The sequence below is a fragment of the Canis lupus genome, chromosome 13, assembly GCF_048164855.1.
Source record: "Canis lupus baileyi chromosome 13, mCanLup2.hap1, whole genome shotgun sequence".
NCBI classification, from domain to species: domain Eukaryota; kingdom Metazoa; phylum Chordata; class Mammalia; order Carnivora; family Canidae; genus Canis; species Canis lupus.
This window is the reverse complement of record NC_132850.1, coordinates 11,121,240-11,141,064: the sequence shown is the minus strand read 5'-3', so window position 1 is coordinate 11,141,064 and position 19,825 is coordinate 11,121,240. Positions and strand designations below refer to the sequence as shown.

The 19,825-nt window shown below is 35.6% G+C and overlaps 1 protein-coding gene across 10 annotated transcripts in view; it reads right to left on the bottom strand.

The window, feature by feature from the left end:
• Positions 1-2,073: 2,073 nt before the first annotated feature.
• EPS15 (epidermal growth factor receptor pathway substrate 15) overlaps positions 2,074-19,825 on the bottom strand; it is a 141,190-nt gene continuing 123,438 nt past the window's right edge. For 8 of the 10 annotated variants that reach the window (XM_072772148.1, XM_072772155.1, XM_072772151.1 and 5 more), the window contains 4 exons: positions 11,612-11,688; positions 10,096-10,258; positions 6,484-6,677; positions 2,074-4,557 (listed from right to left, as the gene is read on the bottom strand). In XM_072772148.1, coding sequence (XP_072628249.1) covers positions 4,411-4,557; positions 6,484-6,677; positions 10,096-10,258; positions 11,612-11,688 — 581 coding nt within the window. In that variant the 3' untranslated portion in view covers positions 2,074-4,410. The remainder of the gene's footprint in view (positions 4,558-6,483; positions 6,678-10,095; positions 10,259-11,611; positions 11,689-19,825) is intronic. The other 2 variants (XM_072772157.1, XM_072772156.1) reach the window with 1 other exon arrangement.

Sequence of the window (19,825 nt, the reverse complement as noted above, 5' to 3'; positions counted from 1 at the left end):
CTCCAGTTCCATCCACGTTGAAGCAAATGGTGGGTATTTGTCATTTCTAATGGCTGAGTAATATTCCATTGTATACATAAACCACATCTTCTTTTTTTTTATTTTTTTATTTTTTAAAGATTTTATTTATTTATTCATGAGAGGTGCACAGAGAGAGGCAGAGTCACAAAGGGAGAAGCAGGCTCCTCACAGGGAGCCCGATGTGGGACTCGATCCCAGGACCTCCGGATCATGCCCCGAGTCGAAGGCAGACACTCAACCGCTGAGCCACCCAGGTGTCCCTTCAAATTTCTATTTAATGAAAGCAACATTGGCCATCTCCCCTATGTACTTACTTATCACTTATGGTAATACTAATAATTAACAATAGTTGAATGCTTTCATGTGTCACAAACTATTCTAAATCCTTGTAAAGATTACATTGGAGAATGAATTAGAAAATGTTTTATAAGATGCCATGTGCTATGTAGAAGTCTGTTTCATTAATCAAAAGCAGAGATTACATGGGTTATTCTATTTATGGTATTTCTCCTCTGGCTTCTCATCTTTAACAGAAATAGCAGGTAGTGGTTAAAACTGGAGTCAGCTTCCTGAATTCAAAGTGGCCAGCTCCGCCCCTTACTAGCTACAGAACTACAGCTTAGTTAGGGCACCTCTTCTGTAAAATGGAGACAATGATGATTATTATTATATATATACTTTAGAGTTACTGCTGTTGTGAGGATTAAATGTACTAATGTATGTAAAGCAAAAGGATCCTGCCTGGAGCTTGACATTATTTGTTATTATTTATCATATCTTATTCCTAACATTTCCCAGGAGCAAATTTTTTTCACACGAGATGAGACAAAGCATGGTAAACTGGAAAGAGTATCATGTTTTAGAATCAGAGAGACCAGAGTTCAATTCCTGGCAAATCTACTTATTAGCCATATGATCTGAAGAACATTAATTTTTTTGAGCTTTAGTTTACCCATTTCAAAATAAAGGCTAATAATAGTATTACTCAGGGTTGTTGTAAAGATTAAACAAGAAAACACACATAAAGTGCTTCGTTTAGTGCCTCACCCATGTATTCAATAACGAGTAGCTTTTTTTCTTTTTTTTTGAGACCTCATTAGTTTATTATAAAAGAGAAATGGAAATTATTTCCATTTCCAGGTGAAAGATTTCAGAATTTCAGTGAAATGGGCAGCTTTCTTCACATGAAAATCAGTTCAATACATACATACAATTTAGTCTACATACTTTCCGAGAATGTCATCATCACTAAAGAGATAATCCTTGTCATGCAGAATTGCTCTGGTGCCTCCATATTCTGGGAGAAGAACTTTATCTCCAACTTTCATACTAACTAGTTGAATCTCTCCACTTTTCCTTTAGAGCCTGATCCAACAGCTACTACTGTTACTTGCAATACTTTTCCTTGAGATTTTTCTGGAAGCATGATACCTCCTTGTGGTTACAGTTTTGGCTGCACTCCTTTCAACTAGAACTTGGTCAAAGAAGGAAAGAAGCTTTCTAAATGGCCTGTCCTGCCATACACTGCTCTCGCGCTGCCACAAGGAAACCAATAGCTATTTTCACTATTAATAATAACACAGCTGACTTTATTTAATTAAAATAGGTAATATTAAAAAGCTGCCAAAATCAAATCCTTCGAATGATCCTGTTATGATATTCATTAGATGACGACAATAAGGCTTAGGGAAGTTAAGTAAGTTTCTCAAAGTCCTCTTTCTCAAAAATGGTAGACTAGGGATTCTATCCCAGGACTAAAGCATTTTTTATACTGTGGTGCCCTCCTAGGGTCCATGTCACAAATCCTCACTCAACAAATATGTACAAACCATTTATGTTTCAGGCACTGTGGTCACTATGCACATACATTTTCTATTTTTCTTTTACAGAAATGGGACATGAGAACTAAAAATAACAGTTAACATTTATTATTTATTCTACACCAGGCACTGTCTCAAGCACTTTACACATATTAATCTGTGCTGACTGTAGAGGTACCCCTCCTTGGACACAGCACGCACATAACAGAGAACTGCAAAACTCCATTTAAAATAGGATGTATAGATAGTATGCTTTATTATTTAAAGTTTATTGTTCTTATAATTACAGGCTACAGTTAAGAAGTCTAAAACAGAGAAAATTCTATAAAGAGAGCCCAACTAAACTTGAACGAGTCTGTAGAAGATGGTTAAAACTTTGTAAGTACTGCCACTGAGCTCTCGGGAATACTTGTCTGTCCTTTTAAATAAAGCACAGGCTCTGCAGCCAGTCAATGACGTAAAATGTAATCACAGATGACTCTGAAACATTCATCCTACATAAGTGAGCATGGAGAGAGAGTGAGAGAGAGAGCGAGAGAGTGAGAGAGATTTATATAATATATACATACTTTAATATTATATTGGTCCACTGAGTATACATATTTTAACAAAAGATAAGAATCTGTGTAATCCAGTTAAACATACATAAGATTAGGGTACACTTATTACATTGTTTATAAGTTACAGATATTTAATATTTTCCAGAGTGGTTTTTTTAATTAAAAAAAATATTTTAAAAGCATTTCAAACATCTATTCATTTTCCCAGTGCAAAAGAAGTTATTCAAGTCAACTTACCTTTATCCTGAAGTGTAAGGGGAAGGAAACAAAACCCGACACCACTACTACCTATCACAGCTCCCAACACTACCTTCTCGATCAACTTCAGCAGTATATCCTTAGGCCACTGGATTAGTTTATCAAAATTAAAGCCTTATGATTATGATTCAGCCCTTGCTTCACATGTATGACTTTTATGCTGAAATGTTTCAATTTATAAAAATAGAAAAAAGTTAGTTATGCAGGAACGTGGTGGTGTGAGTTTGCTTTAAACTGCAGCAGTCCAATCGTGTGTGGAGAGAAAAAAAAGCACCATTTCAAGATGAAATGAATTCGATATTTTGGAATTTATTCATAGGCTAGGCAGTAAGTTACTTTGATTAACACAGATCAATACCATCTTGACTTGGTGACCACAGAGACTTTTAATTAGTTTGTAGGTGCATTTTTCTTTATCTTGGTATTCAATAATACATTATCTAAGTCAGTAACTGATCTTAAAAGAAAACTAAGGTTATTCCACAACTTATAGCCTATATCACAGTCTACTTCAAATTCAGCTTGTCTGCTAGGTCAGTTTTACAGAAGACAGGCTTTTAATACATGAAGAGCTTTGACAATCTGATAGGTCTCTTCTCTTCCAAATTAAAAAAACCAAGATTTTTTTTATTAGCCTGCCAATTTTATAGGTAAAAATCAGGAAGGGGATAAACTGTTTTATATCATAAAGATGGACAAAAATCAATAATATGATGTAATACATGTCACTTTGCTTATTTGTATTCGGTGAAAGTTTTTACATTTCAAGTAAGTGAGCCTTCATTAAAGAAAACAAAAAAATATATACAAAAGTTTAGAGTACCTTCCAGTTCTCACTTGCTAAAGTTTCTTCTGCAAAGTACAAAAATAAACCTACCATGAACTAAAGGGGATAGACAGTGCCATAGCAATAGTAGAACGGCTGCCATGTTAAGACTTTTGCTTACCTTATACTGATGGATATATGTTAGGTGATATATTTTTTTCACTGTCTAGCACTTAAACTTATGGAGAGGTATCTGTTCATCTAAAATTCTTCAAATCCAGAGAAATTTTTTTAAAAAATATATTTCACATATGAGGCTTTAACATTTTTATTTAGGAAAAGATTGAGTCTGAAGCTATCATGGTTCAACCTTAATGCATCCCTTTTTCAATAGTGGAGTCAGTTTATGCAAAGTATTTTTCCTTGTCTATAAAAAACAAATTGAACAGTATTTTAATTATAAGGAAATATAAACATACATTTTAAACTAGCCAATTTGCAGTATCATAAAAGAAATAGGACGTTCTTTCCCTTCCCCTCCCCCAACCATTCAAATCAGAGAAGAATACTGGCAAACTTTAAGAAACCCACTGGCTATCATCAGAGTAACTACAGAACAAGGGGTAGCACAGGGATGAAACTATTTCTCTATATTCCAGAAGGCAGAAGCTTGGGTACTCTAGCTTTACAAGTAAAAGTAGCACAGGCAGGCAAAAGCTCACAGTAAATGCACATCAGAACAGGAGCCTGGGTGAAGTTGTCTGACTGGGTTACTGCTTTTACGGGTGGAGGGGTGGGGGAAGACAAATCTGAAATGGAGTAAGAAACAAAAACAAAAAAAACAAAAACAAACTTTTGTCACATTTATAGGAATCTCAAACCTTTTATATTCCCATGCTCATAGGTAGTTTTGATACACACTGTAAAGAGCTTCAGTATTCAGGAAGAAGAATATTGTATGGTTGACAAAGGACAGGAAAATTCTTCATGCTTCTGAGATCTCAGATTTGCTGAGTGCAATAGCCAGTTCTAAATCTTCCTGCTCTTGCTGATTTAGTCGGGCAAGCCTCTGCTCTTCCTCTCTCTCACTTTCCCTCTTGGCCCATTCAATCATATCTTCTTCAGAGGGATACTGCCATTTAAAAGATGGATGAACAAAGAAGTAAGTTAAAGAGTAAAACAAATAAAAAAGCAAGTAAGTAGAACTGTTGTTACAAAGGACAGTCACTACTTGTTTCACTAAAGAATGCTGGGAATAGTCTTGTTACCTGTTAAATTTTTTCCCCCTGAAAACACATTTAGTTTTACCAGTTATTAAATGGAGTTTAATTTTTTAAATTATTGTAGTCTACTGATAGAAAGTCTATACATAAATATTGAACCACTTTTTAAAAGTAGAAATGCTTAAGGTGAACTAGGATATTTACAAACAGGAGTGCTAGCCTTTTATTCTAATGCAAAATGTTACTTCAACTTCAGGAAGCATCCTCACATGATCAATCATTTCAACTTAATTCCACTGGTGATTTCCTATCTTATCCTTGCTCTCAGGTACAGAAAAACTAAGGAGCAAAGAATGTGCTGATTTTGTTATACATAAAACCATATGCTTAACATTAACAAAACCTTACATCTTAACATTAGGTCAGGGAAATATTTTTATCTCCCTAAAACAGCAACATTGGCAGATACTAAATTAATAAATTTTACTTGGTTTGAAGCCCTGTCATATGGAGGAATACCATAACAGGATGAAAGGAAAGAAACTGTCAGGCTTTTGAAAATAGTAGTTTTCCCCCCAGTAATTAGAGGGACTTTAAAACTTACAACACTTAACAAAACTTTCATAATGAAAAAAGGGAGGCAGGCATTTTTATTATGAGTTGCTTTATATTACACTATGTTGAAACTTTTACGTATGAAATAAACAAAATGCTTCTGCTTTGTTCAAGACTTACTCCAACAAGATTTTGACTTGCTGAAATTGTATTTAACATATTAAGTACCAGAGACAGACCGTTACTTTATATTAAATATAGAGGATTATAATCTCCTAGAGAGAGCAATTCTGGATTCTTTGCTTGAAACAACTCAAACTCTACCAAAAGCTAAGTCAGTAGAATTCTGACATTCCATTTTCCAGTATTCAAAATATTATTCCTATTCTACTCTGCACATTCAGAAGCTGCCAATGGAACTTACAGTATGGACTCAAAAGTTGGAAAAATAAACAAACAAACAAACAAATAAATAAAGCAAGCCAGCCTCATTTTTATCTGAACGATGGACTATATATATCACTGCTTTAAGTCTCTCTAGAGCGACACCTCCATAGTTGGTTGCCCCATTTCTGTGATCTTTTGGCCCTATCTATGTGTTATCCCAGCACCTTTCCATTGTTTCTACTGGTGTGCCTCTGGAAGAATGCAGAGTAAATACGGAAGGTTAATGAATTAGAACTGTCCAAATAAAGACTGTTTAGCTCTTGACAACTGTATTTATTTCATAAAATCGACATTTATATCTTAAAAACACTACTATATAAAAACCAGAGTTTCGCTTTTCAAAGAATCCCTGGCTTTATCCTCTCATATAATAATAGTTGCTGGCAGGTCTCTAGAAATCGTCAAAACTTTATACACAAACACACATACACAGTTACAAATACACAAGCTCATTATTGCCATTATTTATCCAGTGGGCAGACAGCAAATGATTCTCTAATGGTCCATTATCCATAACAATTTGCAAAACAGTAACTGTCAAGATTTTATTTATATTGTTTACTAAGACTAAAGGGAGGGTTTGCAAAACAAGTGGTATACATCAACAAAGACTAAGACTACTAAAACCCTTTGTGCAATGGAACAATGTTAGAATCCTCAAAACAGAATCAAACAGAAATTTTGGTTGGGGGAGGAATATAGATCATTTTTAGTATGTTGGTAAATTTAGTTAAAATGATGCAAATTTGGCAGACTCCAAAGTAATCACTGAAAACTCTTTAAACTGTAAATGGAAAGATTTTTCCCCCAAACAGCCCATTCACAGTACTTACAGCACTGAAGTTAGCAAAATTGCTTGGGTCAGCCTCTTTATTGGTAGTGGTAGTAGTAGTAGTAGTAGAAGTGAATGAATCGCAAAACATATCAGGATCTTTTTCTTTGGGGCTATCATTGTCTGGGAAAGGCTGAAATGGATCATTCAGTTTAAAAGGATCAGAAGAATCCAATTTGTTGATGGGTCTTTTCCCTGGATCAAAATCATTACAATTAACAAGCAAATATGGCAAACAAACACACAAGACCATGAACACGCAGAGAATTAAAGAACTGGGAGTGGGGAATGGAGGTAAGGGCCTAAAAGTACGTTCTTAAAGTATGGTCTTAAATGACTACACAAATGGTCTGTCCTCAAATTTTTCACATAATCTCTCAAATACATTGCAGCTCTATGTAGCTAAATGAAAAAATAGCAAAAGGGAATGGAACGGGCCAGGAATCATATTTATACCCAGAGTGTAAACCTTGTCTTCCCCAAAGCAGCATGTTCTCAAAGAGAGAGAGAGAGGAAAGGATGAAACAGGATGAGGATGACAGAAAGACAGAAATGGCCTCTGCTGTTGTAATCTCAGCCTGATAACAACTAACTACTAGAGGCAATAGGAACAAATGACCTTTGAAAAATGACCATATTCTTCTGATTTTTCTCAGAAAAATCTCTGGGTTACTGCTTTTACGGGATCTACATGTGACACCTGGGAACACAATGAAAACTTATCTTGGAAAACCTCACTTACTTTTTTGCCATCTACAATATTTCAAATTGAAGAATAGAGAATGTTTTGAAGCTCGGGGCCTAAATCTTTGTGGTTGTGGATAAACTAATCTTTGACCAAACAACAGTACTGTTGCTGAACTCATTTTGAAACAAGTTCTCCAATTTTAAAGTCTTAAACTTACTTGAAGGAAAATTATAATTACGGGTGTTAAAATATTTTCAAATATGTACTTCTCCTAAAATGTGTTAAACTGGTAATAGCAATCATAACAGAGTCTTTCCATGAGTATAACATCTTACAAAAGATGTTCATATCTCATATCTTACTAGATCCTTCCAACATTCCTGGGAAGGTAGGCAAATTAGTTACTGCCACCATCTAACAGCTCAGACAGCTGAGGCTCAGGCATACGAAATTACACACTGAAGATCACAGAGCTAGTCTGAGGACATCCAGAATTAGCACCCAGATCTTTAAGCTCCCAGTCCACTGCTCTCTCCAACAAACCATCCTTTTTGCCTTGATACTTCGATAGTGATACATGCTTACTTTGCTGAAGATCCTTAGATCTATTTAATACAGTAGTATACTATTTTACTTAGGATTTAAAAAATAACTTTGCTATTGCCATCCTACAGGTATAAAACTTAAATGAGCAAATTGACTCACTTTTTTCTTGTTTTTTTAAAAAAAATTAATTCCAGTACAGTTAACATACAGTGTTATATTAGTTCCTGAGGTGCAATATAGTGATTCAACAATTCTGTACATTACTTATCATAAGTGTACTCTTAATACTCTTCACCTATTTCATCCATCTCCCCACCCACGTCCCTTCTGGTAACCACCATTCTGTTTTCTATGGTCAGTTTGTCTATTTTTTTCCCCTTTATCCATTTGTTTTGTTTCTTAAATTCCACATGAGTGAAATCATATGGTATTCACCTTTCTCTGACTTATTTCACTTAGCATTATACTCTCTAGATCTATCCATGTTATTGTAAATGGCAAGATCTCACTCTTTTTATTTATATTCCACGGTGTGTGTATATATACATACATATATGTATATATATATACAACTGTGTGTGTGTGTATATATATGTATATACACCCACCGTTTATCTTTCTTTGTTCTTCTATTGATGGACACTTACTACGGTTGCTTCCATAATTTGGCTATTATAAATTTTTATTTTATTTTATTTTATTTTATTTTATTTTATTTTATTTTATTTTATTTTATTTATTTATGATAGTCACACACACACACACACACACACACACACACACACACACACAGAGAGAGAGAGAGAGAGAGGCAGAGACACAGGCAGAGGGAGAAGCAGGCTCCATGCACTGGGAGCCCGACGTGGGATTCGATCCCGGGTCTCCAGGATCGCGCCCTGGGCCAAAGGCAGGCGCTAAACCGCTGCGCCACCCAGGGATCCCTGGCTATTATAAATAATGCTGCCATAAACATTGGGTGTGTGTATCCCTTAGTATTTTTGTATTCTTTGGGTAAATATCCAATAGTGAAATTGCTGGATCCTAGAACAGTTCTATTTTTAACTTTCTGAGGAAACTCCATTCTGTTTTCCAGACTGGCCACACCAGTTTGCATTCCCACAAGTGCACGAGGGTTCCTTTTTCCCCACAAACTCACCAATACTTGTTATTTCTTGAGTTTTTAGTTTTAACTATTCTGAGAGTTGTGAGGTGATATCTCATTGTAGTTTGGGATTTGCCGTTCCCTGATATGTAACGTTGACCATCTTTTCATGTGTCTGTTGGCCATCTGTATGCTTTTTCTGAAAAATGTCTGTTCACGTCTTCTGCCCACATTTTAGTTGGATTGCTTGTTGACTCATTTGTTTTTTAATATATTTGACAACCTTAGCCTCTAGCAATATAAGATATAAGCTACTTTTCCTTAAAAGATAGAAATCACTTAATTTGTTTACCTGATTTTTCAACACATAATTGAATATTAAAAACTGTACACTTTAAGTCAAAAAAGACAAAAATAATCAGCCCAAGAAATACCATATGCAGGTTATTGTGAAAGGCAAGCATAAAAATCTGTAACTACTGTGGCTTAAAAGGAATTACCAAGGAATCGTTACCAAGGAATGATACATGATTATTAAAATAAGCATGTACCAGATGTGTCTTCTCATATAACAGCCTAAGAAGCACTACACCTACTTAGGGGATTGCCTTGTTAGCCATTTCTCATCAACTTTATTATCTTTGTTAAAAACAAAGCAGTAAAAACATTAAGATTTGTTCCTGGACCAAAAAAAAAATTACTTTTATAAAATAAAGGAGTCTCTTATTGAGTGAAGTAAAATATTACTTTCCTTAAAGAAAAACAATACATTCCTTTAAACCACTATGTTGCTGAATTCTGGATATCAAAAAGGCCATACATTTTCACATAAAAGGATTTAAGGAAGACTTCACATTGAGCAGTAAAAGAAGGAGACTTCAAATTAATCTCTTCTTACAGAAATTAATTTAATTAAAGCACCAAAGTGAAGGAAACTGGTGCAAATGGTAATCAGTGAGTTTCCAAAAAGCAAGCCATTTCACTGATACTGTCCTCTTTCCATTTACTGCCTCTCTAAAATGATTTAAAAAGAAATGAGCTCTTGCCAGAAAAGTAGTTCACATTACAGATGCTGGCTTTCTAGGTACATGTCTGTAATTCTGTACTGAGGTCAGAATAGATGACAATAGCAGGCTTCTGCCATGTTTTCTGACTTGTTTTGTTTAAAGCCCATCATCTACGTCAATAAGGCCCACACCAGTATTTTTCAGGAAGAAAAAAGCATCTCCTAATACACCAAAAAGTTGATATATTAGGAAATATACCAACTCTCATACCAGGTGGTGGTGGACAGGGTCTTGTTGGAGTTCCAATCTTTGGTGGCAGTGCTGGGGGTACATCTTCACCTTTGACCGATACTTCCTCAAGCACATTTTTTTTAATGGCCACATTGTTGACAGAGCTCAATGTGGCTGAATTAAAGGGATCTTCGTTATTGACCTTTGTTTGAAAAGAAATGTTTATACATGGTTATATAAATTATACCAACCAAAATATATATGGTCATGTAACATTTAGAAGAATGATCTTCAGTATTATGCAGCTTTATTTCAATTCTGACAACAATGACATGTTAACCTCTGCATTCAGGGCCAAAAGGGAGAAATTTTTTAAAAAACTGTTCTACATGAATAGTGATTATAACATCACTATTGATGTTTGATATGATCATACCAAACAAAGCTAAAACATACCAAAACAAGCCAACTCTGGATTAAAAGTTTTTCAAACCTCAGGCAATACAAAACCACCTGAGGCCTATTTTAAAGGGATGATATATTTTTCCTCAGACGAGTATCTGATCCAAATGATAAAGGAAAAAATACTGATTCCACACTTCCCAATGCACTTAAATAGAGGAAAGACCTAATAATGGCAAAGAAAGTGGCATCTTGAAAAACATTAAAGACAACGTGAAAGTCAATTTTTAAAAGCAAATTGATCCCATGGAACATCAAGTCTTAATGTGGATCTGAAGGCCCTGCCTTTCTAATAATGAAAGATTCACTTTTGTATAATGAATCAGACATTAATGATTTTAGATCTCTTTAGGCCAACAATTTCTACAGTACTACTTATATTGTGGACTGGACGTAATTCTGTATTGTGGGGAGCTAGACACTGTGTTGTAGGATGTTTAATAGCACCCCTGGTCTCTATCTACTAGATAAGAATAGACCCCTTCCCAGTTGTGACAACCAAAAATGTCTCTAGACAATGCCAAATAATTGAGGATGAGGGGGAGCGAGGGGAATAACATACAGCTGAGAACTGATGATGTAGACAATTTCACATATACTAATTTTACTATTTTGGCCTGAATCAATTCTAGAGCGATACTGGAAAATAGACAGTGGACATACAGAGCTGGACTATGTGTATTAATTATCCTAATACTAACCCTAACAGCTTCAAAACATAAAATGAAGTAACCAATGCAGAGAAGGTGGCATGAGTGCCCAAATTTTACAACTATTGACCCAGACAGTCAATAGGGGAAAAATTAGTTCAACTGGAAGAAATACAAAGGCAGAAGACTCTAAAAATGAAGTTGTTGAGCTAACCTGTCAGCAGAAAATTGTAATTACCTGTACCATAGACATAAGTCTTTATGTATAGAAATATGTCTACTTTAATTACAACTTAACTATCATTTCTATCTGAAATCAACATTTACGGTAATTTATTGAAATCAAGTTGCAATGTCTGTGAGGAGGTCACATAATTGGAAGAAAGGATTGCTCCAGTGGTGGAAATACATTTTTTACTTTCCCACTAATCATTGCAGATTACCTTTGACAATGTGCTGAAATCAGCAAATCCATCCTCAAATGATTCACTTCCAAAAACAGAAGCAAAGGGATCTGTGGCTAAAATGAATAAAGAAAATCAATGCAACAGGACAGAAATATATCAAAATTTCATGTCCTTTTTTGGTTATTAACATTCAGACCGATGAAAAGTATCAAACCCTAAATATCAATTCCTGAATTTATGAGTTAATCCACGAAGACAGTGAACAAATTGATACCTCTCCTGCAACACACATAATACATTCTTTTGTATATATCAACTGATGAATTATTTCACATCAAAAACAAGAAAATTAACTCTAGATTTAAGGCTTTGGAATAAATGTCAAATAATATAGTTACCATGCACTTAAAGTATTTCTAATAAAGCCATCAAAAAGTCAGAAAAGCTAGATTCCATTAATTCCACATTAACATACTTATCCTCCAGGGTGCATTTTATTATTTTTTTATTATTATTATTTTTTCAGGGTGCATTTTATTTTTTTTTTTAATTTTTTTTAATTTATTTATGATAGTCACAGAGAGAGAAAGAGGGAGAGGCAGAGACATAGGCAGAGGGAGAAGCAGGCTCCATGCACCGAGAGCCCGACGTGGGATTCGATCCCGGGTCTCCAGGATCGCGCCCTGGGCCAAAGGCAGGCGCCAAACCGCTGCGCCACCCAGGGATCCCTCAGGGTGCATTTTAAATGTGAATTCATCCATGAGCCTGGGATAATCTCTAATTGCCACAGCAAGAAGTGATTTCTTCTGTGAGGCAGTGACTGCATTCTAGTTTGTACTATGGTTATCTGTGATTGATATATCACCATTATGATAGATCACCATTATGAAATTGTAAAGTCCTTAAAACAGTGAAGAAGGCTTATCTGATGAAGAATAAATGGTCAAAAACATTTCTTGAATATCAGATCTAAGAAAATACAGTTCCTACCCCCAAAACCTCACAGTCTAATGAGAGACATGTAAAAAAAAACAACAAAACAATCTTAAATGAGCTATTAGAGAGGTATGAAAACCCTGTAGTAGGAGTCATTAACTGGGAGAATCAGGAAAAGTATCAAAGAAGCTATTACATTTGGCCTTTGAAATAAGGAATAGATCAAGGTGAGAAAGATAAAGACATTCCAGGCAGAGGGAAGAGTAATTGCAAAAGCAATTATTTATTTAACCTACTCCCAGACATGAGAAGTTATCTGATCCATCACAGAACAAATGGATTAACATTTTTGGCTGGAACGAACGGATCTACTTTGAGATAGGTTTCACCTATTCAGACATAAAGGCTACCAATAAAGCCAAAGAATATTTATAGGAATTGTTACTTGATTTAGGAAAACAGAAACAAAGGAAGAAAGAGAAAGAGAACTGCAAGAGACAGGGTAAGACAGGGCAGACACACTGAAAAATTTTCCTCATTCTCCCTCAAATCTTCATCTTTACATTAAATCGGTTTTATCTTTTTATTTTTATTTTTAAAAATATTTTATTTATTTATTCACGAGAGACACACAGAAAGGAAGCAGAGACACAGGCAGAGGAAGAAGGAGGCTCCACGCAGGGAGCCCAATGTGGGACTCAATCCCCGGACTCCAGGATCAGGCCCTGGGCCAAAGGCAGGCTAAACTGCTGAGCCACCCAGGGATCCCCTCAAATCGGTTTTAAAACAAGTGTGCCCATATAGCCATTTAAATGTGTAAAGTAGGTCTTTACTTCTAAAAATCAGTATACCACGGGCATAAGCTGAAGAGAGGCAAGAAGGTATATATTACTTTTGCTTGCTTTGTTACCAAGACAGTCATGAGTTGGAGGAAGTAAAGAGGGTGGGAAGAAGGATAAAGAAAATTAGTCCTTTAGAGATACACCTGAAGAGAACAACTCTGAGCCTGAAGAGGATGCTGAAAGTACAGAGTTACAGGAAATTCTATAGCTTTAGCCATAAAAGATGCTTTTATATAACTATATATCTAAGTCCCACAGCCTGGGGCCCAGTCTAGTCATGAGTGTTGTTTTTCAGGCTTTCTTTTCTTTCTCCTTCTCTGTTATTCTTGATGCCACAGCAGTTGAGGCACAACCAGGGTGCAGATGCTCTCCTGATTAGTAGAAAGGTGATGAGGGAAAAGGAGTTGGCTCTTTTCACTAGAGGGAACTAAAAAATCTGCTTCATGGTGTTTCTCTGCCACAGCTTTTATAAGAAGTCATAACACATATGTCAACAGTGTGGAGTTAGGTCAAGTTTCACTAAAATATTATGAAGTGTACACTGTGAAAGACATTAATAAAATACACATTTGTATATAAAAAATATGCTGCTTGTGGTTTTACTAGAGTTTTTCTATACTTTATTCATTAGAATAAACAACCTATTTGGCATTGGTCCAAACACTGGTGAATGTGTCCTGGATGAATGACAAAGCACTTTTGTCCAAATTGGAGAATTAAGACTTTGGCAACAATTTCCTCAGATATTGATCATGACTGATATGAAGTAGAGTTCTGTCCAGAAACTGGAAAGACTCACTGAGTATGAACTTATCCAGACCATGTGCTGAGGAGTCCCAGAAATATCTAGAGAGGAATAAGCAGGTGGCTTTCTTCCTCTTGATCACATGGGAGCTATAGACCATCAGAATGAGGCTTTAAATACAAATGTGATGTCACGGACACCTTCTTCTTCCCAAGAATAAAGGTAATTAACACTTTGGAAAATTACATAAAAGTGTAATTTTTAAAATCACCTATAATTTCATTATCAGAAATAACCCTTATCAATTATTTTAGCATGCTTCTTTTAACAGCTTTTTTCCTGGTATTTTTTTTCCCTTTAAAGCTACATTTTACACATATCACTTTTTATTCCTACCTTGATTTAATTCATTGCATTCATGAGTACTTTATATATTTGTTTCTTGCCTATCTTTCCCATTTAAGCCCTATAAAGACAAGAACTTTGCTTTGTGCTATACTGTATCTTAAAGGCCTAGAAAAAGGTCTGGTAATAGAAGATGCTCATATTCATTGAAAATGGTGCGAGAAAAGGGGGAAAGAAATTGTCTACTTATTAAGGATCTTCCAAACAGGTATCATAATATTTCTTAGCATAACCAGCTGACCAACAAGGATTAAAGGAAGCCAGTTTTAAGGCTCACAAATAATAACCAACAACAGGTATCTACCAGAGAATCCTGGGAAAAAGAAGAAAATGTTTTTCTCCATGACCCACTCACAAGCCATCAGATAAAGTTCAAACTCACAGAAAACCTTTAAGAGATACTCATGAATAATCTGAGGTATTGGTCATTAATAAAGAATCCATTTTCTCAAGCTAGTCTCCAAATCATTCACTCACTCACTCACTCACTCACCCACTCATCCATCAAATTTACTAATTATCAAGGCTAGGTACTAGAGATTTAAAGGAGAATAAGACACAACACTTACCTTCAAGGAACTCATGATTCAACTGAGTAATATATATATGTATGTATATTTATCATTACTATAGAAAGTAGAAATACTATTACATTACTAATTGTATACTAATACTAATCGGAAAAGATGATTATTTCAATTTTAAGTATTGTTGCACTTGGCACCTAAGGGGAAATATCCAGCAGGTAACTTGAAGGTAATGGAGGCTCAGGAGAGAGTTCCACACTGGAAGACTAAATCTAGGAGCCATTAGGAAACAGGACAGAACTGGACATGACCACCGTAAGAAGTGTGTACTGTGAGAACAGCAGAAGCACCAGGCTCAAACATAACTAAAAAGATAACCTCTACTCTTCAGTTTTTTCTCCAGGACACTGAGATTATTCTCTTGCTCTCATTTTGAATAAAGGAGTCATCTGTCCCAGATACCTTCTGAGAGCAAGCTGTCCCGAGGGAACAGAGATCAGGGCAACAGGAAAATCTTTTAGTTGTATTAGATCAGAAGTTCTTAAGGTGTGGCCCATGGAGCCCAGAGGTCCCCAAGACCTCTTTAGGGAGATCTGTACGGTTAAAACTATTTTCAGAATATGAAGATGTTATTTATATTTGTGTTGATATTTGCAACAACGTAGATAAATCTGCTGGTGTCTTAATGGGTATCAAGGCAGTAGCATCAAACTGGTTGGTAACCATTAAATCTCTCACCATCACAAACTTGGGGGGGGGGGGAAGGGCAGTTGTGCTTAAAAATATCTGTCCTTGATGAATAATAAAAATTATTAAGTTTTAATAAATCATGATCCTTAGGTACATATATTCTTTTTTTAAGATTTATTTATTTATTTGAGAGAGAATGAGAATCTCAAGCAGACTGTGCTGAGTGCAGAGCCCCACTCAGGGCTCAGTCTCACGACTCTGAGGATGAAGACCTGAGCCAAAACCAAGAGTTGGATGCTTTACTAATTGAGCCACCCAGGTGCCCTTTGGTATACAGCTTTTTAAAATTCTGAGTAAAGGGGGTCCCAGGGTGGCTCAGTGGTTTAGTGCCTGCCTTCAGCTCTGGAGTGATCCTGGAGTCCCGGGATTGAGTCCCACATCAGGCTCCCTGTGGAGCCTGCTTCTCCCTCTGCCTGTCTCTGTGTCTCTCATGAATAAATAAAATCTTAAAAAATAATAAATAAATAAAATTCTGAGTAACAAGATCAGAAATACACACAAGGCACCTCTGCTGAGTACAAAGTATGATGGTTATCTGGAGGAAAAGCACTTGTATGATGGTGTGAGAAACAAGTTGAACTAGCTGATTTTTTCATGGAATGCCCTTTTCAAAACTTGAAAGAAATAACAGATAAACAGATTTGTGTATTTGGTGGCATTTCTTCCAAAATAAATAGTGAGGATATCACTTTAAGGAAAACAACTGACAGCATTTGTTGCAGATGATAAAAATTCAAGCTTTCAAGTGAAAATGAGAATCTTAGAAAGCTCTATCTGCCCCATAATCTTAACATTATACCAATACTTAAAGACTCTGATAAGATGAATGGTAATATTAATAAGTATAATTTAAAAAATATTTACAATGAAATGTGTCAGCATTTGGAAGATATGTATAACTTAGTGAACCAATATTTCCCAAGTGATCAATGCAAGTTACAAAATCATATATAGGTAAAAAATTCAAAGTGTAAGAAAAGAGCGCAGCCCCGGTGGCTCAGTGGTTTAGCGCCGCCTTCAGCCCAGGGCATGATCCTAGAGATCCGGAATCGAGTCCCTCATCAGGCTCCCTGCATGGAGCCTGCTTCTCCCTCTGCCTGTGTCTCTGCCTCTCTCTCTCTCTGTCTCTGTGTTCATGAATAAATAAAATCTTTAAAAAACAAAAAAAAAGTATAAGAAAGACCAATGGATTTTAATGTAACAGAGCATGAAAAGGATATTGATATGGTTTCATGTACCACATTGCAACTAACATTAAAGAAACTAAAATATGTTGAAATCTGGTATAGTATCCAAGAAGAATATCCATAATTACCTAAAAAGGTTATTGAAATATCCCTCCTTTTTCCAACTACATATCTGCGTGCAAGCAGATCTTTTTCATCTCACATACTTCAAGCAAAACAATATAGTGCAGCAGATAGAATGCAGAAGTAGATATGAGAATCCAGCTGTCTTCTGTTAAGGCAGACATTTAAAGGGCTTTGCAAAAATGTATGAACAATGATACTTTTGTCACAATTTTCTTTTGGTTTGGAGCTATTTTTCTTAAAGATATATGTTATTTATATTAATATGTAATGGGTTTATTATTATTGCTTTTAAATGACTTAGAATTTTTTTAATCTCTCAGTTTCAATTTCTAATATAGTAGATACTGATAGATATAACCCATATAAACAAAAGCTCTTTGAGAGTCTTCATTAACTTTTAAAAATGTAAAGGGGTCCTCAGACCAAAAAGCTGCTATACATAATGATTTCTAAAGGTTACTGCTTATGATTATTTCAAATAACCTATTTTTGAAATACTTTTTTTTGTTGTTGTTGAAACAAGGGCATGGAAAGGTTGAAGTCTGGAATTATCTCCATCTACTCCCAAGAATCTTTCATGGATTTTCTACAAGTTTCTTACTAAAATGCTTTAATTTTTTTTAACATTTTTCATCTGATTATATTCCCTGTGTTCCCAGCACCCTTTTATAACGTTTGGGTTCCCAAGGATTTCTTTTCTTTTTTTTTTCATTTACATAGTAGATAAGTAAGTAAAGAGGCAGGATAACACAGAGGAAAATCAATGGGCATGGATTGAGAAGCAAACTGATATGTGGCTGGGGCTTAGCTTTTCCTTCCATATATTAGGAAATCAGGCTTGATAATAGTTTTCAAATCTTAAATGAAATTCCAAAATATGAAACAAATAAATGGGGTTTTAAAAATTAACTCTAAAATAATTTTAAGATTTATTTATTAGAGAGACTAGGGGGGAAGGGGCAGAGGGAAAGGAGAGAGAGAGAGAGAGAGAATCCTCAAGCAGATTCCTTCTGCTGAACTCGGGAGCCCAACACACAGAGCTCAATTCCTGGACCCTGATATCATGACCTGAACTGAAACCAAGAGCTAGCTGCCCAAATGACTGAGCCACCTAAGCTCAACTCTAAAATCATTTTAAGTTCAAATCTATAATTTTACTTATCACAATGACAGTGAAAACCAAGAAACAATTTTGATTAACACAAATGTTTAAAGTCAGGAGTTGAACTTATTTCTATAGTTGGTTTTAGTTGCTCTATTTGAAAAACAATTCACCCCCCCAAAAAAAATAGAAAGAAAGAAAGAAAGAAAGAAAGAAAGAAAGAAAAACAAACAATTCACCCAAGAAGTAGTTATATAAATTTTTAAATAAGAGTCTTGCAATCTCAAAGTAATTTAAAATAATTTTTATCCAGAGGTTTGCACAAAAACCACTTAACCTGATAGTACTTTAAAGCACAAATGCACTATGTTAATATGGTTTGTAACATTTATGAATGCATATATTTAATTAACTTGCAGTTCTTAAAAATTAAAGCACTTAAAAATATGAAACAATAATTTGCCAAATCTCTGATGACCTCTTTGGAGGCTAGTTTTGTGAAAAATTCTATGAAAACTCTGGCCCATAGCATGTCTAAGATTCCTACCAGCTGTAACAAAGGCAGCAATGTTAAGTTTGACAGGAAAAAAATCTGTGGCATTACCTCACTACCATTTTAATATTGTCAGGATTGGATATGAAGATAAGGCAGAGGCACCATAATAAAGTGGCTAATAAAATGAGCTCTGAAGTAAGACATGGACTGGACACTGAGCATGGCAACAACTACTGCAGCCTTGGGCAAATTGCTTGATCTAAGCCTCATTTTCCTCATCCTTAAAATGAGAATAGTACCTGTCCCTATAACCACTGCAAAGATTAAATGAGGAAAATGCAAAAAACAAAGTTTAGATGACCTTATGTGTATGGAAAAAAGAAGAAAAGAAAAGAAAAGAAAAGAAAAGAAAAGAAAAGTTAAGTTCAGATCTCTGGTATTTTGGAGTCTGTGGAAGGTCTATGCAACTGAGTCCAACACAACTAATATGTAGCCCACTCAACTCAAAAGAATTTTGGCGGGGGAGGGGTGCCTGGGTGGCTCAGTTGGTTGAGTGACTGACTCTTGGTTTCAGCTCAGGTCATGATCTCAAGGTCATGAGATCCAGCCCTATATGGGGCTCTGCACTCAGCAGGGAGTCCATTTGAAGAGTCTCTTCCTCTGCTCCTCCCCCCAACCTGTGCTTGTGCAAGCACGCTTTCTAATAAATAAATAAATCTTTAAAAAAAAAGTTTTTGGTTCTAAGATTCTCATTCAAATCAACACATAAGCTAGATGGAAGACCAGAAAGATATAAGTTCTCATTTGTATGTAAGGATGGTTTATTTTTTTTTTTTAATTTTTTAAATTTTTTTTTTAAACTTTTTTTTTTTTTTAATTTTTATTTATTTATTCATGATAGTCACAGAGAGAGAGAGAGAGGCAGAGACATAGGCAGCGGGAGAAGCAGGATCCATGCACCGGGAGCCCGACGTGGGACTCGATCCTGGGTCTCCAGGATCGCGCCCTGGGCCAAAGGCAGGCGCCAAACCGCTGCGCCACCCAGGGATCCCCTGTAAGGATGGTTTAACTACAAAAATCATCAATATAATACATCCCATTAAGAATAAAGAAAAAAGGGATCCCTGGGTGGTG